Source organism: Scomber japonicus, chromosome 19, assembly GCF_027409825.1.
Source record: "Scomber japonicus isolate fScoJap1 chromosome 19, fScoJap1.pri, whole genome shotgun sequence".
NCBI classification, from domain to species: Eukaryota; Metazoa; Chordata; class Actinopteri; order Scombriformes; family Scombridae; genus Scomber; species Scomber japonicus.
In genome coordinates, this window is record NC_070596.1 from 8,407,615 (window position 1) to 8,435,054 (window position 27,440).

At 39.8% G+C, this 27,440-nt stretch overlaps 1 protein-coding gene across 1 annotated transcript; it reads left to right on the forward strand.

Moving 5' to 3' along the window:
- The first annotated feature begins 1,389 nt into the window (after positions 1–1,389).
- Positions 1,390–27,440, forward strand: dpysl2b (dihydropyrimidinase like 2b). The gene is made up of 14 exons (XM_053340483.1): positions 1,390–1,665; positions 11,575–11,663; positions 13,075–13,259; positions 14,426–14,590; positions 15,041–15,102; positions 17,700–17,780; positions 18,146–18,214; positions 19,248–19,368; positions 19,760–19,916; positions 20,046–20,187; positions 21,068–21,238; positions 25,085–25,264; positions 25,750–25,915; positions 26,724–27,440. Exons 1-14 carry the CDS (start codon positions 1,624–1,626, stop codon positions 26,813–26,815), a joined length of 1,722 nt encoding a protein of 573 aa, XP_053196458.1. The 5' UTR covers positions 1,390–1,623; the 3' UTR covers positions 26,816–27,440.

A 27,440-nucleotide genomic window follows, 5' to 3' on the forward strand; every position in this document is an offset into this window, starting at 1 on the left:
AAAAAATACTATTCATTTCTCAACATGAAACTATTATTGCATTATGATTTAGAAGTGGATATCAGGCCTTTTGAGCATTCATTTCATTTCATTCTCTCTGAAGTGAAGTGAAGCTGAAATTGGGTATCAGTATCAGATATTAACTGTATTTCCAGCAATGTAAGTCATTTAAGAAAAATAGAGTAATATTTGATTGATTTTGCCTTGTATAAGGGACAAAAACCACACAGAAAACACTCAATTGAAAAAACAATAGAATAGCATGAAAATAAAAATGTAAAAAACAATGTATATACTCATATACAGCACATACCACCACATATATTATATACTGTACATCATTTTTACACAATCTCTGAGAAATAAACACAGTTAAATATAAATACATGAACAGTTTATATGTGTAATTATATAAAATAAGTAGTAAATAAGTAACAAATGACTTTAATATTTTGTAGTATTCACATATATGTCCATGTTGTAGGTGTGTAGACCCCCAGCTCAGGCCTAACACTGCAGTATAAACCCACGTGTATTATCTGCAATGATAGGCTAACCTTAGCATGGTATATAAATATATAGCCACCTAGCACATGTAATCAGATTTTTGTTAAGCATTCATGAATGGAAGAAAAGGATAAACACATAAACGTATCCATTGGTAACCAGGATTTCCTCCTAAAATACAACCTTTAAATCATATTAATACTGCTCAGTGTTGCATGTGACTTTACACCACAAACAAACATATACATAACATATAATCCAACATATTAAAGATTAGCTGCTATGCAAATCAGTTTATTTTCTTCCATTGGTGGTAAAGATATAATCCCATCATCTCCTTATATCATTTCACTTGTTCCACTTTTCTACACTCCCTGTCTTTCCTGCTCCCAACAAGTGTCACTAAGTGTTTCATGACATCTTGAAACTATCTTGGGACACTTTAAATCTCCATTAACAAGACTGACTGAAGCTGATTTGAGCTGGAAACAGGTGTAGTTAGTGTGTCACTCTGTGTACAGGCTGAGCTCAGCTGTTTCAGAGGATTTCACACTCTGACACACACACACTCTCTGTCACACACACACACACACACACACACAGACTGGGTGACTTGAGTTAAGATGGCTGCTGGGTCTTTCTTGCAGCCTTCATTTGTTCGCTCGGGTGGATGTTTGCAGGCTGCTCTCTCTGCCTTCCCTTAATCCAAGGAGAGCAATTGATGGCATTACTGGCTCTCTCCTGTCAATGGAGCAGGGCGAGGCTTTGCGCATGCTCCGTGGGGTTCTTTTATGTGGAAGAGGCTCGGCCCTGGTCCCTCCCTCCCCTCTTGTCTGACTCCGTCTGGGAAGGAAAGGTTTGGTGCATCGGCGGAGACCGGGAGGCTGCCAGGACGCGATCCGGAGTTGAGCTAGTTTGGGGTGTTTTTTTTTCTTTTCTTCAAATCCGTGGCCTCCCAAGGATCCACTGCGACCATCCCGGCTGCTCGTCCCCCCTCTTCTTCATCATCATCATCATCCTCATCCTCGTTTCAACCCGGCGACCAGCAGTAATCCGCACATCCCGTTGCACAGATAGCGGTCCAAGGCGCAGCGCGAAACGAAACCACCGGTGAAGATGTCTGGCTATCAGGGCAAGAAGAACATCCCCCGCATCACAGTGAGTGTTGGGACACTTTTGATGTTGAAGTAGCTGAGAGTAAATCCGGTCTGGTGTCCGGTGTTCGGTGGTGTGGGCCTGCGGGTGTGGGCGCAGGATGTCACCGGAGCAGCATGGTCCCTGAGCCGCTGCGCTCCGAGACACAAAACCTGCGCTCAGACGTGAAGGATAGGACTGCACCGGGTTGGCTTTTCTTTAAATGCATTCTGCATATGCATTCGGGATTTATTGTGAGACTGAAATGTATTGAGACTAAGCGCACGTTAGGATCGATCAATGGATCAGGCCACATATCGCGTGGTGAGGTTGAAAATGTGATTTTTTTTAACAGCATCTTTGCGACAAGTGCTCATCTCTGGATAAAACTGAGCTGACATTTGGTCTGATAGTCTTTATTTGTGTTGCAGCTTTACATTCAGTGTGCCATTCTTTGTGTGCCGTGCTTTGCATGACAGTAGAGATTTCACGCCGGTGGTCTTTGTTACAGACGGTGTGTCTGGTAGCCGGGTATCAATGCACACCAACTGGTGGGGGTAAATGCCTCCCCGCATCCGCTGTGTTACGCTCACTACCCGGACGCCTTTTTTTTCAACTTTGGGAAAAACAGCTTTCGATTTTTTTAAATTGTATTTTTTTTAGAGCGCGCGCAGAGCAGTTAAAGGCACGTGAATGGTGTCACCGTGGGCAGATTATTTCCCTGAAATCACAGCAGAGCTGCAGGGATGGTGGTGCCTCCATGGAAAGTAGAGAATAGGGAGGGGAAGGGAGGGGAGTCAGGGGAAGGGAGGGGACAGTGGGTCCTATTTCCTTCCATGTTTCTCTCTCAGCTGTGTAATGACGGGAGTGTGCATATAGGCAGAGCTGATCAGCAAAGAGGTCACTGTCTTTTATTCTGATTGGGTGAAGTGAAATAATTGGGTTAAAATATCAAAAAATGGCATGCAGAGAAAAAAGACATATGGATAGAGCTGTGTGTGGTCTTATTTTAGGTTTTCATTGTAGTTATGAGGGGAATGCTTTGTGCAGATGAACAGATCCATTACTACTCTAGATATCATTTGTCTTATACTTATTATTCAAAGGGCTCACCAGGAACAGGGGAAGGGTCAGATGGCCCCCTAAGGCAGAGCTTGACCTGACATTAACTTGTAAATCAGCTCAGTCAAAAGTCATTTTGGAAAACTGAGTGTGAAGAGGCTGCAACAAAGAAGCTAACATCAAGACACTGGGATGATATGGGTGGGGTGGTGGCTGCTAGGTAGGAAATCCCAAAGTCATTCTCATTCATATAAAAATTTAAACACATCCAGAGGCTTCACCTGTGTCCGTTCCGCAGCTCGAGGACATCATGCAGACGGTGCAGCCAAAGAAAACCACGTCCGAAATGACCTCAGTGTTGACCATACTTCCTGGTTTAAATCACAACACTTTGTGCACTTTGTGTGTCAAACAAGCTGATTTGTTGCCTAGAATCAGATCTGAAACAGAAAATGAAATTACGTTCATGTGATATATTAATCTGCACAAGTATAAAAAAATAGGAAACGTCTCTGAGCACACACTGTGGACTACTGCTGAAAAGATTAATTGATTGATTGATTAATCGATTGACCCAACATTAATTGATAACAAATTAGGCAATCAATCTTGTTTTAAAGTGTTTAATCAAACATATTGTGTTTCTAGCTTCTTATATGTGAGGATTTGCTGCTTTTTCCTGTTTTATGTCAGTATAAATTGATCATCTTTGTGTTTTGGACTGTTGGTCAAACAGCTTATGACTGGCACTGCTTGTCAGATTTGACTTTCTGGTGATGATTCAAAGCATATTTTGGACTGTGTTGGTATCAAGCTGTCTTTGGTGAAAACAGACAAGCTCTCAGGTGGATATGTTTCCTCCTAAGCTTCTTTTGAAAGCGCTTGAGACACAGCAGCCAGTTGGTGGAGAGATCAGAGGATTAGTCGGTTTTCTAGTTCCAACAGCGATTAGATGGGACAGAAAAGGAAAGACTTCCTATTCTTAAACCTTGCATGAAAAAAAGAAATGGGTCAGAGGCAGAATTCATTCATGTCTCTAAATTATATATGTTCCTTAAAAGCTTAGGGCATAGACGCTTCTCTTTATACAGTATCTCAGTCATACAGTTGTATACTTCCATATCAGGGAGGAGCGTGATAAATATGTTGCATGAGACTGTATCTGTGTCTCACTGACTTCATGGATTTGACTTTCCCAGCTAGTCCTGGCTCTCAGTCCTGTGTATTTCAGGTAACAAAAATATTTCTGTAACTGCCGGCCTGCTCCACTGAACAGGCGTCACTGTGAAGAGTGGATAATGGATGAGCATATTAAAAACCAAACAGAAGCAGCAGAGGAAATGAATGAGGTTAAATTCAATAAAAACTAAACAGGAAAGGCTGCGGCAGTGACAAAGGAACTCTGTGTATCTCCCTGCACAAACCAATCAAATTTAGAGTTTAGATTAGTATATATAATGCTGAATTTAAATGATTAACCCGCCTTACTTGCTCGTCGGTCTTCAGGGTGGAGCACCGATGTCGGTAACAGTGAGAGCTGAGTGGTCTGTCGTAGCCAGATGGAGTTGGGTCAGCTGCACAGGCAGGGAAGTACTTAAAGCAGCTCTCATCAAATATGAATGAGCCTCCGCGAGTTCACCACCTGGGATTGGAGCTTCTCTTTGACTCATGCCTCTTTGTGATTTTAGATTCATGCGGCAGGAGTAGACTTTAAAGGTGTATGACTTAAACAAATGCAGATTTAGAAATGGGTGCAACAGATGATTAATGCATCATTTAGTCTTTAAAATGTAAAAAAATAGCTAAGAAATGCATCCCAGAGCTCAAGATGACATTTATTTTGTCTGACAAACAGCCAAATATGTGTAGCTTATAGGTTTAATGCTTAAGTGATTAGTCAAATAATCAATTAATCAATCATTTTAATCATGAATGAGTTATTTAAGCCATTAATCTAAGTTAAATGTAAAAAAGTCCACACATCTACTTACTATGGCTTCTCAGATGTGCACATTAAACGTTTTTTCCTCTTTGATTTGATTAATCGAATTAGGCTTTGAACTTTCAGTTAAGCAGAACAATAAATGGGAGACGACACGTTGGATTCTGGGTTAGGAACATGTGATGTGCATTTTTCACAATTTTATTTGACATTTCGGAGATGGAACAACAGCTCGTTTAATTCAAAAAATATCAGAGTGATTAATCATAATGTTAGCAGCAGCCGCAAACCACACAACACAGAAAACATGGAGAAAAGCTTCACATGTGGGAAAGCTGTGTCGATGATTTTGCTCAATAAATTACTTTAACGATGAAGTCATTTCTCGTTTATGTCGTGTAACGCGATGTGAGATTTTTCTCTCGATGAATTGTCTGATGCTTTCAGCGCTTTAGTCAAGTCAAAGTTATTTTTGCCCCACAGGAGAGCAGTTTTCTCTGCAGCACAGTGAAGGATATAAATATAGATGAAAGCCAAGTAAAAATGGAGAACAAACATGGTGTTTTAGTGAAGTGAAGCCACCTCTAATGTCCATGTTAAGGGAAGGTAAAAATAGACTGGTGCTATAATAAGACTGCCCTGGATTAACTTCTGTGTGGCTACAATCCTCAGTAGATGAGAGATCATTAGGCGGTCTGCTAGTATACCTGTAGTACAGGAGTTGTTTCCGTTGGCATCTCAGTGTGTGTGCAGTCACGGTTAAGGTCGCTTCAACTTGTTCATGCTGTTTTATCTCAGTGCACAGCAGCATGGGACTGTCTGTTTCTACATCACACACAGCACGCTGCTCTCCAATCATCCACCCACCCAGCCTCGTTTTGTCAATGTAATCCTGAATTTCCCCCATTCATGAAGCCAGGCATCAGAGGAAATATGCAGTGTGTGTGTTTGTGTTTGTGTGTGTGTGTGTGTGTGTGTGTGTGCACATTATCAGCACCTGAACAAAGGAGAAGATTGTTGAGTGAAGTTTGTAACAGGACCACAGTGCCTCTGGTTGTACTATGTCCTCGACTGCAGAAGGAGCTCAATGAGTGGAGGTTTTCAGTTGAAGAGAGCGTTAAAGGTCATTTTATCACAGTCACAGAGAGAATTTAAGTGCATTTTCATAAATAAATGAATTATTTATGTTAATTTTTCAGTCAAAAAGACAGTTTAAAGGTCACTTTTGCAGTCACATAAATAATTTAAGTGAATTTTCATAGATAAAAAAAATTCAGGTTCATTTGTTAGTCGAAGAGAAGGTTTAAGGGGATTTTTGCAGTCTAAGAAAATCACAGGGTGAGAATTTAGGTGATTTCTTCAATGAGAAAATTTAAGTTAATTCTTCATCCTCTGAAAACTGTGTATGTATCTGATGTTAATCAATACAAAAGGGTTATGTCCATCCAAGCTCTTAATATCCTATTAATAAACAAACAGTGTGTGTGGTATTTGTATTGCCAGACAAGATGTTAAGTTACACATTTACCTCATTACATCAATTCTTGTTTAACCAGCTTTCGAAAGGGCAAGCATTGTATTTTAAATCTATAATAGCCCACATGTGTTTTTACAGCGCATGTCTGAACGTGATTTTGGTTGCAGGCTGGTTTTTGAATAAACCAGGACACACATAAATCATAGTGCTGAATGTCTGACCTGGCAGCATTCTCCACCTGACTTCACAAATGTTCCCAGGATATTTTCCATTTGGACAACAACACATGGCGTTGCCGGGTAACACTAGCAGACGTTTTCACAACGCCTGAGTTGATTTTGTCCTGATTTCATGAAACTAAAGTCCTTTCAGGCTGCAAGCACATCTTTTCTCCTGTGGAGGGTTTTAGTTTTCACCTGATGCTGCGGCACATAATGTGTTTTTAATAATGATCGTGTCACATGAAACAACAGATTGATCTGTTGGGCTGCAACAGAGAAGTAATCTATACTCCCACACTCCATTATCAGTAGTCTGTTTCTCATGTTCAGCACTAACTAAACAAAAATACTAATATGTCTCTTTAAAACTGATGTAATGAATATTTATAAGTTTACAATGGGTCAGATGTGAAGGGTTCAAGTTAGTGTTAGGGTTGGATTAGGGTTAGGGAACATCAATTTTATAGTAATAATATGTCAATGCTGTGTTAATAGCTTGTTTTGCTGCCCCCAAGTGGTCAAAAATAAAATTAATGCAGAGGATTTAAACATTTTTCTCTGTCATGCACCTTTTTGAAAGCATAAATACAGTACATTCATGCCCACTATCCCCTATAACTCAGTTACCTTCCTATCAGACATGGAATCAACCATGAAACAAGCCAAATTGATTGTGTTGAAATGACATCATTAGGATGGAAGTTGAGAAGTCAGATGATCTTTTTTTAACCTGTACATTTCCAAATAAATCATTTAACCAACATTTTAATAGCCTTGCTAGCATCAAAGCGCTCTTTGTTTGTTTATTGTTCAAAGCAGATTCATTCCATTTGATTTCCTCTCCACGGTCCTCCCCTGCCGCAATGCTTCTATGTCCTTTGAGTGCCTCCCCCAGTTTTTTGAAAAATGCGGGATGTTTTCTTGGAGATGAAATGTAGGTGGAGGAGGTGGAGATGGCATGTTAAGTGTTATACATTGTTCAAATATGTTCAAAACTTGGACCGTCATGCGCTACGCTAGTCGAACAGCAGGTTGCTGGTATGGTATATACATAAGCAAGGTTGAGGATTGTGGTGTGGAATGAAAACACAGCAGTTCAGTAACAGTGAACCCATTGAGCCGTGTCCATATCCTGTTTGTGAGGCTGCGAGAGGTTCCCATGAAGAGAAGGTCACTGTCATGTTTGGCACACATCCAGTACAATCAACCACATTCTCCAACCCCTGCGAGCTCCAACACAATTACATAATTATACAAGCCTGGATTCTAATAGTTCTCCTTTAAAAGACAATTAAACTTTTTAATGTGTCAGAATCATCTACATCTGCTCCACCGGGTCACCTGAAAGCTAGCCCCCTTTTTCCGAAAAAAGATAATTTATGTTCGAAAAAAAAAAATTTGCCTCTCAGCCTAGACTCATGCAGATTCAAGTCTTTGTGAAAATCGGAGCGTTGTCTCGAGAACTCCAGTAAGTAATGTGATAATGACAGTCGTGATGAGGCACATGATGTAACGGCATATTTCAAAGCAGTTGTTGGGATGAGAGCAGGCCAGCAGTGGGTTGGAGCGAGGCCAGTCTCTCCACCAGAGCAGTCTGCCCCACATACATCGCAGATTACCACATGATCTATTTGCATTAGTTCTGTCAGAGCGTCGCCACACCTTTCAGATGACAACTGCAAAGCATTTTCCAGACCTGCTGCAGTCAGCAGAAGTCTTCAAGTGTGTTTGTACTGTTAGACTGTGCGCTGCTTGTGTGTCTTTCCTCCTCTTCACTGAAAAGACACGAGTGTAAGGCTGCCAACAGTATCAGTTTTTCTCTAAACACAAGGAGGATGTGGCTTTATGTGGCGTCCTGCATGTTGCGTATGTATTAGTCTGGTTACTGTATAGATCACATAAGATAAGATACATTTATTGTCTTAAGCTGAATGTGTCATGGGCTGAAACAGAGCTGCGACTATGTTATATTTCAACTAAGAAACGCTTTCACTTTCAAAATAGAATTAAAACCAGTTACAGATCTTTTTGAAGTGCAACTTAAAGGCACACTCCACAGATTTTTACACACAAGGCTCAGTGTACTCGTCACAAGGAGCCTTACACAACATATGAAAACAGTTGTGTTGCTCTGGAGGAAGCTTTCCAAAGTCTGAAATATAACCCCGATGATGTCATCTGGGTTATTTTTAGTTATTTATTTTTTAAAACTCAGTTTGGGCTAGATTATTTTTAACAGAAAACCTCTGTTACAAACTGGAGCTGGTTTGGAGCTTGAAATAAATGGGTGTTTAGGAGGCAGGAAGGATATAATAAAATATGCTGCATTGTGGGAAATGTAGGATCCAGTGTTTTTGAGTTTTACTCATTATAGAGATTAAAAGTCAGGATATTTTTGCTCTCCTGCTTTGATTTTGACCATTCTTTTTTTTAACCTGCTCGTTGTAGGTCCCCCAGTTTTGTAGAAGTGTAATCCTAAATTGCTGGAGTGTACCTTTAACACTTCACTGCTCAAACTGGATTCTTAAATATATCTAAAATAGCAATATAAAAGCTTTGGGTGGATATGACCTACTCATGTCTAATCACATTACCTGATAAATCAATAGTTCTAGGCTTCAAAAGATTAACATTTCTGCTGCAACTATTCATTTATATCTGCCAATTATTTTTATAACAGATTATTTAGTCTATCAAATGTCAGAAAATTGTGAAAAATGTGTAACCTTCCTGCTGTTGGTTGTGTGTGAACAGTTCAAACCTCAAAGATATTCAGTAATACCAAACAGAGTAAAAGCAGCACATTTGAGAAGCTGGAACCTGATTTGTTTTTAAAATTTTCATAAATTTAAAAAAACTATAAAAACCAAACAGTAATACCTAAAACAGATAGATAATATTTCAAATGTGATTTCTTGTCATATTTTGGAAAATTCCACCTGCTCCTTGGTCCTGCACCAATAAAGTTTTTATTTCTTCTACATCTGTGGCAGAAAACTCTGATTATTAAAATATGAGACTTGAAAAATAGAAAAACATGAAGTATTGGAGCTGTTGTGCTGGTTCAGATGCAGGGCGGGGTCTGACTGGGATCCTTTAGCAGACAAACAGTTGTGCTCGGGGCCTTGAGCTGCTGGCTGGGCGGCAGCTAGCGGCAGCGTCTCGAACAGAGCAGCCTTTGTTAGCCGGTGGATGCTGGAGTCCTTGTGACCAGAGCTGCCACTCCCTTTTTGGACAGAGGGCCCGAGCCGACGGGGTGACTCGAGGGAGGGACGGAAGGGGTGAAAGGGGGGCTCAGGGCGGGAGGTTGTGGAGGTGGCAGAACCCCCCAACCCCCTTCTTCTCCTTCTCCTCCTCCTCCTTCTCCTCTCCCCTGCACAGAGACAAGTGGCACAGCGGCAGGCGTGGATGATTGATTACACACTCTGCAGCCTGATTGGTCCTCTCTCATGTCTGTTATGGCAACAGTTCGACCACATGAGGAGGACAGAGGGGTGTGTCGGCAGGAGGGCTGCTGTCCTCATTGTTTCCCCCCTGAATTCTTCCCCTAATTTTGTGATCCAAGCAGTGCGGGAATCAACCACCAGCAAAAGGAGCTGGGATGAACATTTACTCTTTCTGTTGTCTGCTGTGAGACATGCTGAGCCTGCCTGAACAAGAGCACCTAGAATATTACTCATGGAGATCAGGTTAAATTATTAGACTGATCTATCCCAGGGGAAAATTCGGGCCAGAGAGATCAAATTTCTGATATGGTACCACTGTGCATCTACATTGATTAGCTCCATGTAATACTGTAAACAGACAAAATGTTCCATGCTGGCCAAATACAGATCATGGTTGTTTACATTTTGGTTGTGTATCTGCAGAACCACACCATTAAACTGCTGCATTTACTAACCAATAAACATTTATAGTACTGACAGTTTTCTCTAAACTGAACATGTGTTAAAGAGTCCGTGCCTCCATTGATAGATAACTAACAAGGGAGTTTGTGATGGTTTGTTAGTGTGTTTTTGTATATGGAACTAAAAGGTTAGAAAGTCAAAGGCAGAGAGTGGTAAAGTTAACCGAAACACACAACTGGAAACATTTAAAAGTGTGAAGAGAAACACTTGAAACAGTAAAGTGAATCATGGTAGTTTTACTGGGTCATCCAAGTTTCACACACACAAAAAAGATGATTTATCTCTGTTAGTTTTTATCTTTTCTTTCTTCCAGAAATAAAAATAATGATCTAAGAGACCTTTAAACATTTTTTTTGCACCTGTCTGCACTTAAATCACTTGCAGTAAATTACAAAAAATATGTAGTCATTTATCAAGATAGTGCAATAAAAATATAAATTAATGAATAAATATAACTATGTGTGATAATATTTATTTATTTGTGACCTTTTCATTGATTTCATTAGGATTGCAATAAATTTATATTCTCCTGAAGCGATAAGTCAAATGTGAGTTAAACAGGGAAACAAGGCTTATGAATACTATCCAACATGTGGAGCCAGATGTTTTGTAAAATTGCACTGATGCACTTTGACACTGTTTGTATTCCAAACTCTGTTGTATCTCCTTCCTTTGTTCCTATTCCACTCCTTCCCTCCCCTCCCGGCTTCTCCGTCCTGTCTCTGTGCATCTTTTTTAATCAGCCTTCCTCTAGATCCTCCTCTCAACATCATAAAAAGCGTCATTGTTAAAACATCCACACAGAAACATGGTGCTAATCCAAACATCACAGCTCTCTGTTCTCTGTGTCATCGCCTGTCTCTCCCTGTATCTCCATGTATTATAGAATTAAGAGTGTGTACTGTGCGTTTAGTGGGTATTTGTATATATATGTGTGTGTGTGTGTGTGTGAGGAAAGCCAGTGTCAGTTGTAAGATACTACACAGCCATGCGCTTCTTATCAGGATGAATCCTAAAAAGGCCAAGTAGAGGCTGCTCCGGAGTATTTATGTTTTGTTGCGAGTGCCAATCTACTGTTTTATGTGACATTTTCCAAAATGTCTTTCATCAAACGCACTTAATCTCACATCCAATCGAGCCAAATCGGATACTCACCCTTGTAAGCCCGTTTTTATGGGCGTCTTTAAAATCTCAGATCAGTTTTGTGTGTGTTCAGATCTACAGTGTCTGCTTCCCCCCTGCTTTACCTGATGAAATCTTGAAAGTTTTTACATGTCGTGAAACTTAAACGCACGCTGACTTATCATCTTTATTGTCTTCCAGAGCGACCGTCTCCTGATCAAAGGAGCGAAGATTGTGAACGATGACCAGTCCTTCTGTGCTGACATCTATATGGAGGATGGAGTCATCAAGTGAGTTTAAGTGCTTTGTCCTCAAAGTTGAATCAAGTGGTTTTTCTTTACTTTGTTTATACAGTGTTATAATGTAATGCTGGTGTCTGCCTTTTCTCTCTTTATGTATAAAAATAAAGAATCTATATGTGAAATTAGGTACAGTAGTGAAAAGAAAGTAGTTTTCAAAGTGACAAACATTACAAGGAAAGGGAAAAAAAAATCTTATCTCAATCAAGCACACTCCTGTTATTCAACCATAAATCCCATAAGACACCAGAATGAAATCAAGTAAAAAAGGAGAATGCCTCTATATGAAACAGGGGGCATTTCTTAATTTATTAATTAATTCAGTGTTTTTTAGCTCAGTCTTTTATAAAATAATATATATCTTTGTTTGACTTTTATTTTAACACCACGTTTGTTGTATTTAATGTAAATTGAATGTATTAGTATTGTATTGTAATGTCTGGATGTTAGCGTTTTGTTAAAGGACCAGTGTGTAGGATTTAGTGGCAGGCTGTAACCCTCCTTTTCCGAGCATTAAGGGGAATCTATGGTGGCCGCGGAAGTTGCAAAAAAAAACATGAAAGGCCCTCTCTAGAGTCAGTGTTTGGTTTGTCTGTTCTGGGCTACCATAGAAACATAGCCTGCTTAGTGGAAGAGGACCCTCTCTCTATGTAGAGATAAAGGGCTCATTCTAAGGTAATGAAAACAATTATTTTAATGGGATTATACATTAATTAAAACATACTTATGAATATTATATCCCATATCTACAAAGCCTATTCAACTAGATGCCACTAAATTCTACACGCTGCACCTTTAAATAACACAGCCAAAGTATTTCAGGCGGATGATAAACAATCATTTGTGTAACTTGTGTTTATTTTATATGTTTTTTTGGATATTTTTTCTTATTTATTTTATGTTTGTCAATTAAACCTCAGAAAATATTGAATTCTAGACAATAAATCTACTATACTGATAATCAGAGTCAATTTCTATCTTGTTTTCACATCATTATTCAGTCTGACATAGTGTTCATGGTTTCATGATTATTTCGCCCAACCAGGAACCTGTGTTCTGTGTCTTCAACTCCAGGATACAAAGCCCTGATTGGCTCCATTGTTTTTCCAATTGGCAAAACAGCTGTGAACCAGCGTTGCACCAGAATTTGAATTACTGAAAAAAAACAAATGCTGACATCTGGAACCGTAGTTTGAAAACCACCTGGGTCGACAGCTAAATAAAAGACCCAAGTCCAGAACACTGATCCCCCTTTTGGGGAAAATTAACATTAAATGAAGGAAGAGCAAGATACTGATACTTTAAAAAAACCTCTTCAATATTCACTTGATGTCTTTTTCAGCTTTGAATATACAGTTTGAACTTTTCTCTGTCATATAATGACTGATGTTGTCCTCCTCAGACAAATTGGGGAAAACCTCATCGTGCCCGGTGGGGTAAAAACCATCGACGCCCACGGTCGCATGTTGATGCCCGGTGGCATCGATGTGCACACGCGTTTCCAGATGCCCGATCGAGGCATGATAGCTGCTGATGATTTCTACCAGGGCACCAAGGCGGCTCTGGCAGGAGGCACCACGATGATCAGTAAGTCATTTACCATGAAGGTCCTGCTGTTTGTGATCAATTGATCATCTGCGCATTGACGTGTCAGTTTCCTTCTAGTCCTTTCTGTTCATGAAGCTGACTGTGGTGCTTACAGTGCATCTTTCCCCATAGTGACTCTTCATTCACTAATTGGGCTTAATTGAAAATATCTTAATGGGAACAGGAAGGGTGCCAGGTCTTTTCATGACAGAGCCAAAATATAAAACAGTCCATCTGCTCTGAGGACTCGCGGTGCTGACTGCTTGACCAACTGAGCCAAGAGGAGAATTTACTTCCTCTTTCATGGATTAGTCACTGTTTTTTTGTGTGTTGACCACATATTCCACTGTGTTCCCTCTTTGAGTCACAATCCCCAAATTCTTGTCTGTTAGCTCTTACATATACTTTTTTAAACCACCCTAACAGTGGCTTCATTTTATTTTTATGTTGTCTTAAATAGATTGAAGACAGTAAAGATAACAAGGTTAAATGAAAGCTCCCTTTCTAACACTGGCCCTCCCTCTGCTGACTCAGCAGCTGGGTTCTCTTCTCCTTCACAGCTAAACAAACTTGCCCTGAGTGTCATTATCATCTTAGGCTAAACACGGACAGTTGCACTCACACCCACGCACAGGGTTGGAGAGGTCTGGTGCTGGGTTGCACTCTGTATCTTAATTCAAGGATCTGGGCCCTCAAGTAACACATAATAACATGTGTAGTATGGCATAAATCAGTCCTTAAATGAGTAGCTGAGTGTCCCTTTATGCATTGAAGAAGCACTTCATTATTGGTTCCCACTGCATCAGTAGATGTAAATCATTATGTTCTTGTACTCGTCTGAAAGTGCTGAAGAGTAACATCTTCAAAAGAACATCTTGAGTCCATATGAACATCTTTGTCTGGTAGAAACCACAAGTAGATGTTTTTGTTTTCAAGGTTCAGGTTTGAATGCAGACGGGAGTCACATATCTGCTTCTTTTCATTGAGGACAATATGAAAATGCTCACTTGAGACTAATTTTAGAACATGGAACACATGTGTGACCTACAATCTGTCTCAGAGACACACCAGATCTGGATACCATAATATTAAATATAAGATAACAGGGTCTAGTACTTGTGTTTGACCATGTGTATGTGTGTGTGTGCGTGTGTGTGTGTGTTCAGTTGACCATGTGGTACCTGAGCCAGGCTCCAGCCTCATCTCTGCCTTCGAGCAGTGGCGTGAGTGGGCCGACAGCAAGTCCTGCTGCGACTACTCGCTGCATATCGACATCACTGAGTGGCACAGAGGCATCCAGGAGGAGATGGAAGCGCTCGTGAAGGATCATGGTACGACCAAACCAGCATTAAATATCATGAAACTTCACACATGATGCTAAATGTGTAACAAACTTCTTTTTTTTCAAAGTATCCCAATGGGACAATAGAGAAAAAGACTAAAAGCCCCACTAGTGACCTCTAGAGGCTGCTGTGTGCTACACCCTACAATATAAGAGACCAATTAACCAACTTGCTAAATCTCAGTTAGTGAATGCTTCAATGTGACCAAGCTTTGTGATTTTGTCAAAAAAATAGTTTTGTGCAGCTTTAATACAGAATTGACAGCACGATCTATACATCAACAGACCACACAAGCTCTTGGAATAATCTAAATATGCTTCTCAGTTTGTTTTCTCTTCACATAATTATCAACTTAGTCTGTAACATTTCATGATTTTTTCTTTTTCTCCTTTAAATGTCTTTTTCTCTCGTGTTACAGTGACATTTTGTGTTTTTCAGGTGTCAACTCTTTCCTGGTCTATCTGGCTTATAAGGATATTTTCCAGCTCACTGACGCTCAGGTTGGGCTTCTTACTCTTCATTCTCTGTCATGCCTTTTTAAAAATGTTATAATAAAGATCAAATCACAAATCACATACTGTATCTTGGATGCCGTGGTCCAATTTGGATGCAACAGTGACCCAGACAGGCCTTATCGAGGTGACTGAACTGGGCTTTACTGAATGTGAGCTGGATGACTGAACTTTTAACATGAAGCTTATTGCTGCACATTATCTCAGTGATGTATTTCAACTGTGGTTGGCCAAATATTATCTTTGATTTGTAGATATATGACATGACCGCACACAAATGAATCCGCAGACAGAGGATTAAGCTGTTTACTGCAGAGGCATTCATCGGATTAACCAAAGAAAAACAACTAAATCATATTTGTTTGCTTTCGCCTTCATGCTCAGCCAGGATGATTCACAACTGTGTTAAAAAGCGTAAAGCACGGAAGACTAGAAAAGCACTTTTTCTATATACATATGTTCTGGAACAAGCAGAGATAGATTTAAGTAGTCTACAATAAGATTCACATAGTAATAAGATATCTCAAGTCATATCTCAGCCATGTGTTTGGCTCTTACAAGCCAACTGTGTGAGTTACAGTGTGAGAGTGTTTGTCTTGGCGAGGAATCCCTTCGTACTGATTGGCTGCGTGTTTCTCTTGGGAGACTGAACGGATAATGAAAGCCGCATCTCCGTCCAAGTCTTTCTCTGACTAGTGGTAGAAATGAATTAATCCCACTTGAAAGCTGTTTTGACAAAGATCCACGCCGGTCTTTGCACCTGCGTGAGGAATTCTCTCCCATGTCAAACTTTGACGGCACTTTATTGTTGCATGTTTGGCAGCTGGAAGATGATGACTCATTCAACATGTCGGTTTTCCTTCAGTCAGAGAAGTCATTGTGTTGCTTCAACAATCTGCTGGAGGGAGACTCGCAGACTCACTGTGGGAAATTCAGGGGCATTGTATGTTTCAGCATAAAAGTATTCAGACTCATTGAGGTTATGATTATAGTCGGGTTGATTTAACTTTTTTTTGGGGGGGGGGACGTAACATCTCTAATCTAATGCAGAACATAACTAGAGAATTAGTGTAGACACTACAGGTCTGACTGTCACTGCAGTGTCCATTGTCGGGTGCCAATACTCGAGAAAGAGTTTATTTGTGCTAAAAAAGATTAGTCAATGAATTGATTGACCAACCGGCAGAAAATCTATTGACAAGAAGGCCTTTCAAGTGTGAGGATTTGCTGCTTTTCTCTGTTTTAAATCAATCTGTAGACTTAAGACAGTTGCTTGTACAAAACAAGCAATTTTAAGTAGGGCCTGGCCAATACTGGACTTTTGGGGCTGATGCCAATACCGAAATTCTTAAAGATGATCTGGGATGATGAAAGTATTCATCAGTCAGTCTCTCATGGAATCTATATATATCGGCCGATAATCTTATATATACAGAAAATGTAGATAAATCCCCCCCCCCCCCCCTCAAATCTGGTTACTAAACACTTGTGACAGCAATAAGTAATGGAGGCTGTGATAATTTACAGTTTAAGAATAAACTTAATTTGTATAAAAATGACATCAGTATTCTGAAACAGTAAAATGCTCCATATATATCTTTAAAACAATATCAGCACATGTCTGATGGTGTCATATTGGTAATATTTGTTCACCAATACATAGGTGGGGCTCTAATTTTAAGGTGTCATCTTGGACTCTGGCAAACATTGACCTGGATTTTTTAAAATATTGATTAATCAAAAAAATACATTCAATTTATAATAAAAAAAGTGAGTGGCAGCCTTAGAGCTGATTAAATGATGAATTGTTTTAAATATCTTATACATTACTGTAATAAAAATTAGGAAAGAAAAGTAGTTGGTCAACAGTTGATTTAATCTTAAAGACAGTACAGCAAAAAGCAGCTTCTTCCAGCAGACCATTGCTCTGCAGAAAACATTTAAATCTATAAATCCCAGCAAGCAGAAACTTCCCAGGATAAGCTACAAAAAAATATGGTTTAACAAAATAACAAACTTTATGTGTTTTGACATGATTGATTTGACTAAATGTTTCACAGTGACGTCAGGTTGTAACTTAATCAGCTGTGTTTTCAGTATGAAAAGAATATTTTCACTGAAGACATTTTAGTTGGTGTCTGACATTGTGTTTCATTGCCAGTAAGAAAAAAGACAAAGGTATGCAATAATCTTCTTTAAAAAAAAAAAAAAACACACACACACACACACACACACACACCTCAAATGTTTTCTCATAAAATAGCCAGAGATGGTGATCAGATGTCTTTCTGCAACCCTGCCTGGATTAAATATAGGTCTTTAATATATAGGCCTAATACAGGCTTTTACTACTCTTCATGCTGACCACCTACTGGATACAAGCCTTCTGAAAAAATGTACTTTTAACATGTCAGAAATAAAAGAAAAAAGATAGTTATGTCCTTTTTTCTCCGAACCAAAGCTCATCAGTCACAAGGCGTGCAATACGAGACAGAAAGAGTAGAATTCAAGATTTTTATGGATGTAAAAAAGTTGAATTTGTGCATCTGATTTGTACTATAACTCTCTCCTCTTCTTTGCTGCAGGTGTACGAGGTGTTCAGTGTGATCCGCGATCTAGGAGCCATCGCCCAGGTTCACGCTGAGAATGGAGACATTGTAGCTGAGGTACGACACTTCACTTCGTAATGAGCCCAAGTCTGAGGATGATTATCCAGAACAAAGGCTGACAGCCTGTCTTCACTTTCAAAAGTCTCTCAATAGCTGTGACGCATCAGTTTGTCCACAGTCACGATGAAATGTTCAATATGCTTTTAATAGCCAACAGATGAGGATGAATATTCATAGAGGTCATGGTCATGCTTGGTTTTTATAGCCAAGACTGGTCATGTGGGACATGTGTGCACCTGCACATGACTCAACATCTCACCCTTGCATATGGTTTGTCTGTGTGTGTGTGTGTGTGTGTGTGTGTGTGTGTGTGTGTGTGTGTGTGTGTGTGTGTGTGTGTTCATGACCGTGTGTGTATATAGGAGCAGCGTCGTATCCTGGAGCAGGGGATCACTGGCCCTGAGGGACATGTGCTGAGCCGCCCTGAGGAGGTAAGAAAGATTTTTAGCATATTTTGAGCTGTGGGAGTCTAACTGCCTTTGCAAACATCCTCCTCACACTCATCATTCATATATGCAATATGAATATCCTATGATGATCCACAGAGCCAATACAGATAAGAGCACATCCTTTGCATAAATCAGTGTTGTTACTCATAAATATCCAGATGTGTAAACAAAGTACAGAATGAGATTTTGCCTCTGGACAGTTGCCATATGTATGACTGCAAGCACATTGTGTTGCATTGCTAAAACTTACTTCTCTTTTTCTCCTTTAACGGTTCCTTCTTCTTCTTCTAGTAGTTATTATAACCGTAAGTTAAAATATTAAATGATTTCTCAGTGCCCAGCAGACAGAAAGCAGTAAAATTTTCCCTCCTGCTCAGGTTAGTGAAATTATAATTCAAACTCAGTCAGTTTTAAGTGATTTTATAAATTGGTTATTAAAGACCTTGGGCAAAAAAAGGATATGCAATGTGCCAAAAGAAAAAAAAGGCAAATATGATCCAAATGAAATTACAGATGAGAAATCACAATTCTGCCATCACATAAGTTGCCATGGTGTTCTTAGTACCTTACCATATGTTTGTTGCTATGGATGGAAAACAGACATTAAGAAAATTAAATCAGGGCACTTAAAGTAATAGATATTTCGGGAAAGAAGCTTCTTTGCTGCTTTTTTTTTTTTTTTTTGGGCAAAGAAGCAAATTTGGGTATTTCCCCAAAAAAAAAATTCTTCCTTTAATACAAACATTTCTCTATTATAAATCAACTTAAGGTTTTATGTAATCATGTACAACCCCTTCCCAAAAATGTTAAATCTTCACATGATCACGTGAAATTTGAAATTTGATATGAAAGATGATTTTTGACAGCACTGCAAGAACAGGAAGAGCTGGCGTGATAATATTGGTAGGTAGAGGAGTGAAATGATGGACATGTGGTGGTCAGTGATGTAATTTCATTCCTCTCCATACTCTGGTCCCACTTGATTACTCATAAAAATCTTCTGTTTTTTTTCCAGGTGGAGGCTGAGGCTGTGAACCGCTCTGTGACTGTGGCGAATCAGACCAACTGCCCTCTGTACATCACCAAGGTGATGAGCAAAAGTGCTGCTGATGTCATCGCTCTAGCCAGGAAGAAAGGTGATACTCCGAAGAATATTCATCCGATCTTGAGCTAATTAAAAACGATTTCTGCACAGTTTGTCACCATTTGAACGGATCTTTTCCAAAAACTAAAAACCACAGACAGATCAGCTTCTATTATCTTTTCCACAAGTGCTTCATTTGTGGATTTTTACAATTATACAGTACTTTCGGACCAGAGAGTTTCCACTTACTTAAAATCACTTGAAATACTCAGTTCCAATCAAATGTACAATATGTATATTTTACATTTCAGTTAAAACATTAAAACAGAGACAAACAGGAGAAGGTGTGTGGATGTGTAAACATTGCAATGGTATACATGACATGACATGTAACAATCTCCAGGAGTGTAGTACCTGCTGTTATAATGGTTCTGGACTTTCAGGTACTGTGGTCTATGGAGAGCCAATCACTGCAAGTTTGGGAACAGACGGCTCACACTACTGGAGCAAGAACTGGGCCAAGGCAGCTGCTTTCGTCACCTCCCCTCCCCTGAGCCCCGACCCAACCACACCGGACTATCTCAACTCCCTGCTCTCCTGGTAAGAAGAAGATCCAAACATTCAACAAAGTGAGAAATATAATGACAACAGTTGAACTTTGTGTTACACTTATTTTTTGTGACACTATATCCCTTCTAACCTCTTTTTACTCCTTGACCTTTTCTATAGTGGTGACCTGCAGGTGACAGGAAGTGCACACTGTCCCTTCAACACCGCTCAGCGTGCTGTGGGCAAAGATGACTTCAGCTTGATTCCTGAAGGCGTCAATGGCACTGAGGAGAGGATGTCCGTCATCTGGGACAAGTGTGTGGTATGTATATTTATAAAGTGAACTAAGGGTGGGCAATATGGATAAAATCATCTATCATGGTATATGTAATTTTATGTAATGATATTTATGTATACAGTATATTGTGAAAATAAGTTGAGAAAGTATTTCTGAATAGAATAATAAGCATCTGTTTTAGTCCTGGCTTTAATCATATTTTTGGTTTTCATTGAAATATCTTAGCAATAACTGTTGGATGGATTGTTGTGTAATTTCCTACAGATATTCAAGACCCTAGAGGATCAGTCCTAATAACTTTGCTGATCTCGTCACTTTTCATCTAGCGCCATCATCAGGTCAAGGTTCCAATTAGCTCAGCACTTTGGTTTATAACCAAACAGCTGCAAAACAAATGCTATTCCCTTCATCATCTGTTAGCATGCAAACAGAATAAACTCAGATGGTGAACCTGGTAAATGTTACCTTTTAACTTCAGCATGACAGTATTGTCACTGTGAGCATGTTAGCATTCTGATGTTAGCATTTAGCTGAAAGTGAAGCCTAGCCTTGCACTCTAAAAGCAATGCTGGGTGTATAATGGAGTCCTATTTTTAACCAGATTTTAAAAGGCAAATTTAATTAGAAAAACATACTTTATATTTGTCACAAAAATAGTTACATCTACATGAAAAAATTATGGCAATAAACAGAAAGCAAAAAGGTATATCCAGTATAACAACTCATGTATGCAAAATCATGTAACAGTAAAACAGACAATAGTCCACACTGTGCAAGAAAGACTGAATAAATATGTAAGAAAAGAAATGGCACAGAGAGGATCAAATTTACAGACAAGTGAGACTAAATAAAAGACAGACAGCACCCCTGTACTACTCTCACTCTGAGCTCTACTTTATTTCAGGTGACGGGTAAGATGGATGAAAACCAGTTTGTGTCTGTGACCAGCACCAACGCCGCTAAGATCTTCAACCTGTACCCCCGCAAGGGTCGTATTGCTGTGGGTTCAGATGCTGACCTGGTGCTGTGGGACCCAGACATCACAAAGATTATCTCTGCCAAGAGCCACAACTCGGTATAAACTTTGTTTATAACTTTATAACTAAAACGTATTTACATCTCGATATGAATGAGGCCTTTTCGTGTTCAAATGTCAAATCCACTATATGTATTATGTTTATGTTATTGCTGGCTGTCACGATGTCTTTTTAATATCACAGGTAGGGGCCAAAGCCAGAAATGTTTTAAATTCCACACATAGTGGCTTTAAGATTCTGTATTCAAGTAGTATATGGACACATCCTTTTAATATAAACATATAATATAAACATGGAGTTTGAGGTAACATTCCTCCTTTTAAAAATACTAAGCAAGCTTGTGTTTCTAAATGAGATATGACTCGATGAGGTTAAACAAACTATAGAAAAAACACTTAAGATTCTACAATGTGATAGGTGTAATTAATAATAATCCAGTTTATGGTACTGATGGCAGCCAGAGCAGCTGGTTTATTGGTCCACTTTTCTGTTCTGTGAGATGACTGTTTTTATGGCCATTTGACTGCTGAACAGGGTGTGGGCCTCACACAGCGTCGGGGGAGTGATGTCATCTCTAAAATCTGCCAGAGGACTGGAACATATCGTTTCTGATTGTTAGCAGGCAGATCATGGCGTGTGTGTATGTGTGTGTGTGTGTGGAAGGAGACATAGAGACTATTGATGTGTATGTTCTTGGAATCTGTTTATATAAACCCGTCATGTTCTTTGGTTTCTTTTTATTCCGCTTGGTCAGAAAGTGACGGACTAATGTTCATGGGAGAAACTGCTCATTTGGAGTGAATGTGTGTAGCCCAGCCTACCGGTGATCTCATTCCAGCCTCTCAGAGTCCACCAGATTGCCATGACCTCAGCCTTAGCTTCTGTAGGTTTCAGGAGAAAACAGTCATATGGCTTCCAAATTGGTCACACAGCAACCTCTCCACCCTCCCTGTCCATACACACACGCACACACCCCAACACCCGAACCATTCAAATGACACTATTTCTTCCTCTTCTGGACTGAGAACTGAGGCCTCTGTCACATCAGTTGTTTCCCCCCCAATGATTAGCTTTGCAAAGAGGAGCACTTTTAACTTAGCGTGGGTTAAATCAGTTAAGCTTCTTTCACAAGTGCATTTTATTCCATAAATGTTCTGGCAATTTTACATGGTGGCATTACGTGTGAACACAAACTGGAGTCCGTCAACATCACTCAACATCACACACTGGCAATTTTTCAGATAAAGACTGAGTGAGATTTTCATAAATCTCTGAACTAAAGCAGCAACATTCCCACTTATGGCATGTGCTACATAGTTACGTCATCCTTATGATAGGGGAAAATTGGCTGGAGAAGATGAATCATTGTATCTCTGCTTTGAAGGTATTTTTGTGATGATTTAATATATCGACATTTGTGTCAGGAAGTACAAGCAGCTGTAATAAAGCATCACAGAAACACAGCTGCTGGTTGTCAGACGAGAACTTCTCCCGTTTCAAATGTTTAAAACACAAACTAGAAATAACACACATGTACACACACACACACAGATACCTTTGACATCCATATAAGTTTTTTTTAACTTTAATGTTGCTATGTTTAGATTACTTCCAAACATAACACTGTCTCAGTCAATGAATGACAACATTTTTGGCATGTGCATAAAATTAGGGTGGGGGCAATAGGCTTATCTGACAACCACTTATTACAGCCAAGATTATTAACTTTCTACATACTCCTCTTCTGTGTTGTCCCTATTTCCCCACTCACTGTTGTTATCCAGCAGTGCTGCCACCCATGGTGACTATAAAACATCCATCAGGAAAGGTAATGGCATGTGTAAACAGGCTCTACATGTTTTTTTTTTAAATCTGTATTGGAGACCTTTGTTTTAACACAAACTATGACCTTACACAGATCTCACCAGTGATAAGTGTGTGAAAAAGCCAGACAGTCTGTCCTCTGATTCTGCAGCAGCCACGGCATGCAGCCAAGATTGTAAGGCTGCTCATAATGCACCAAACATGAGCTAGACCACAGGCTGAGGATGTAAATCTGAGTGCCAGAATTTGATCCAGGATGCTACTCATATCATGTGAACTGATCACATGTGTAAAGTGAAATTACTCATGTTTTTATTAAGAAATTCAATTCAGTTACATTTTATTGTCATTAGACATAGCCAGGGCACATGTGTATCTAAGCAAGGCTGTGAGTGTGTTTGTATGTATATATGAACAGTCCATGGTTGGGGTGAGTAGGGACTCTGCTGATGCACACACTTCTACACAGGCATATTGTATGTTATAGATGTCCTGTATGGCTAGGAGATGGGTGTCCATGATGTGTTGGGCAGGCTTGACCACCCACTGCAGGGTCAGCTATTCTACAATTGCCAAACTACACTGAGATTTGTAGTGTACACTGAGGTCCTGCAGTAAAAGATGATCTTGGTTGACAGACTTGTCAGCCTACTCAAGGATTAGATGTGTTGTTGAGCCTTTTTAAACATAGTTTGTCTAGGTGAACTCCTCAGAGATCCTTGGAGACTCCTGGGAATTTAAAACTGGAGAAATGCTCTACCTCAGCCCTGTTGATATAGATAGGGGAGAGTCTGCAGCTTTTAGCCTTCCTGAAATCTATAATCAGTTCTTTTGTCATTTAGACATGATGAGGTTACTTAAGCAGCACTATGATGTCAGCTGCTCCACCTCGTCCCTGTAGGCTGTGTCATCATTATTGGTCATTCGGCCCACAACTGTTGTGTCATCTGCAAATTTGATAATGATGTTAGAAGAATGGATTGGCAGGTAGTCATGGGTGAAAAGGGAATAGTGGAGGCCCTGCCACAGCCCTGTAAGGTGGAGATAGTATCCTCAACAGATCTTTTGGGACTTCTGGCAAACTGGTGTTGGTCAAGAGTTTGGGGGTTATATGAGCCATGAGCCAGTCAATCGAATCACTTCATGGCAATGGGGGCTAGTGCATTGGGCCAGTAGTTCTATAAATTTAACTGAGGAATGTTTGGGGACAGAGATTACAGTAAATGTTTTGATTTATGTGGGAACTAAGGACTGGGAAAGTGACAGGTTGAATAGCACAGTGAATACATCAGGCAGCTGGTTAGCACATTCCTAGACAACCCCACCAGTTATGCCTTCTGGGCCAGCAGCATTTTGTGCTCACTATGCGTAGTGATGATCCTCTGAAAACAGCAATGGATGGAGTGAGCACCTGGTCTTCTGGAGCAGTCAGGGTTTTGGGAGCTGGCTCCAAAATATCCATGTCCAACCAAGCATAAAAATCGTTGAGCTCACTGGGGAGGGATTGTGGTCTAGGGGGACAGCTGTTAGAGCTTTTATAGACAGTTATGGCTTGAATACCTTGCCACATGTGTTGAGGTTCAGCATTATTAGAGAAGTGGTCCTCAATAATTGTGGTGTAGCTGAGCTTGGCTGGTGTGATGCACTTGTTGAGGTTGGCCCTGGCAGTCCTATAGGCCTAGCTGTCACTGGATTTAAAAGCTGATTGTGCAAATTGTGCAAATATAGTCCAGCTGCTTAATGTTAGCCTGTGTGGGAATGTCCACAGGGGTGATGGTAATGGCCATGAACTCCCTAGGCAGGTAAGATGGCCTACACTGAACCATAAGGAGTTCAATGTCTGCAGAACATTGAACCAGCTTGAGTTTTATGTCATCCATTTTGTTTGCCAGAAATTAGATATTGACATTGAATAGTAGAGTCTGTATGCGTATAAACAAGGTTTTCATGATCGATTGTAAAAAAAAAGAAGAAGAAAAAAAACTTGAAAAAAGGAAAACTAAGGTTCAATTGATTCTCTTTTTCATTTTTGATTAATCTGACATTGCTCTCCTCTACAGACTGTGGAATACAACATCTTTGAAGGCACAGAGGTGCGTGGCGGGCCTCTGGTGGTGATCAGCCAGGGCAAGATCGTCTTGGAGGAAGGAAACCTCCATACCACCGAGGGCTCTGGACGCTATGTGGCTCGTAAACCTTTCCCTGACTATGTCTACAAGAGGATAAAAGCTCGCAGCAGGGTACAGTACTACTGCTTTTGTAAAATATTTTTTGTTCAATTCATTAAAGAAGATTTTGTCAGTTTTGTATAGTGAAGTCATGACTATTGTTGGAGAAAAGTGACATTTTATTCAGCCTTGTTTAAAACCTGGTATCTCTCAGCCACCACTGGTCTGATTAAGAGAAAAACATGTATGATGCATCTACAAAGCACAGTCTAGGTTTAATGAAACTGGTGTTTGTTTTCTTGCTGTAATAAACGGTTTTAATCAAAACATTGATTGGGATGGTAAAGGTCAAAATATGCAGCTTTGAAGCCACCACTCAAACAGTGCACTATTTTTATTGTGGTGATTGTTTCTTGGAAATCTGGAGGAATGATGCAACTAGTTACAAATTGGCCTGAAACACGCCTGCATCTTTGTTATGGGGTGATATAATTCCTTGTTATTTTTCACCATCTGTGGTTTTCGTTGCCTTGACTGTTGTGTTTCCCGAAATGCAGCTGGCTGAGCTCAGGGGTGTACCCAGGGGACTGTATGATGGTCCAGTCTGTGAGGTGTCAGTCACCCCTAAAACTATGACCCCTGCCTCCTCTGCGAAGACCTCACCTGCCAAGCAGCCGAGCCAGCCCGTCCGTAATTTGCACCAATCTGGCTTCAGCCTATCCGGTTAGTAGTGACTTTATTACATAACTATTGTTCCTTGTTCCTTTATTTCTTGATGCCAGTTACAAATTGAATGGATAATTAAGTTTTAGGGGAATTTTACTTTGCTCTCGATAACCAGAGTCAGACTCACTCATTGAGGCCTTTTAAATTTCTGTGCAACCTATGTATTTAGAACATTGAAAGGGAATGTGACAATATAAAACCTATTTTTCACTTCTTTCTGCCAAGTAAAAATTACATTTAATTGTCAGAATTTCTGTGAAATATTAAATAAGTCTGTTTCTAGGTCTTGGAAGTTGAAAGGTTGAAAAAAAATAATTAGAAAAGTTGTAGTCTGATTTGGCAAGGAACAACACACGAAACAATGTTCATCATGACTAATAATTTCTAATATGCTCTAATGCTAGGCTTATAAGTATAATGCATGAAACCCTCAGCCCTGGAGAAGATATATTCACATGACATGTTCATTGATGAGCTTTAAAGGTGCTGTTAGAGAGATTTTTTTAACCTTAAGACAAAACAAAGTTAGCTGTTTCCTTCTACGTCCAGTCTTTAGGCTGCCTACTGGTTGTACTGTAGCGTCATGCTACTGTATTTTTAATCTTCCTCTAGCAAGAAAGTGAATAAGCACATCTCCCAAAATGTAGAACTTTTCTTTCAAATGTGTTTCTTTTTAGTAGGCAACCAATCTAGCTCGATGACAAACAAGCTAACTAGCTCCTGGTATATTTGCTGTTTCCTAATTATACTTACACCGCAGAATAAGTATAACCTAGAAAAGCTGACTTTCCATTTGATCACACAGGTGCTCAGGTTGATGACAACATTCCTCGTCGGAACACCCAGCGTATTGTGGCACCACCGGGTGGCAGGGCTAACATCACCAGCCTGGGTTAAATTTCCATTGTCGGCTGCTGAGGAGGAAGAGAAGGTTTGAGGAAGTACGGCCAACAGGAGCTGACGGGGTCAGGAAACCACATTGACACCGAGGGCCCGAAACCTTAACAACAACTGACCGGGCCATCTGTCAGCCTCAATCTTTCAACTCCTCCTTTGCCGCTTTTTCACGTTCCCACTCCCCTCTTTTCCCAAAACCAGATCCTAGAGGACACAGTTAAAAACAAATTAAAAAAAAGGTCTGCCTCATATGATGGAAAAAAAGAGAAAAAATGAAAACACTCCTTATTTGAGCACTTTTACTGCATTATTTAGTTTTTTTTATACTGTACTTTCTTCCTGCCATGTATTCTTTTGATGTTTGTTTTACTGTTGTTTTAATAGAGGGGTCGAGTGAGACTAAACTGAATTAATACAGTAAGACAAGAGGATACTTTTAATGCAGGATGTCCATTGTACTTTCCATTATTTCTTTTTATTTCACTTAAGAGTAGTTAAAATGGAGCATGGGTACAAAATCAGTATTGTTATCTTCTCTTTCTGCATTTAAATAGGCCAAACAGTAGGTTGCTTGAAATATAAGTCTTATTCAGCTGACAAGAATCTAATACTTCCTTCAAGCTGA

What these genes read in the sequence shown, in the direction of transcription:
- dpysl2b (XM_053340483.1), top strand. Translation starts at nt 1,624, where the DNA reads ATGTCTGGCTATCAGGGCAAGAAGAACATCCCCCGCATCACA. An exon ending in TCATCTGGGACAAGTGTGTG is followed by an intron (nt 20,188 to 21,067) that starts GTATGTATATTT and finishes ACTTTATTTCAG; the next exon opens with GTGACGGGTAAGATGGATGA. An exon ending in CTGCCAAGAGCCACAACTCG is followed by an intron (nt 21,239 to 25,084) that starts GTATAAACTTTG and finishes TCTCCTCTACAG; the next exon opens with ACTGTGGAATACAACATCTT.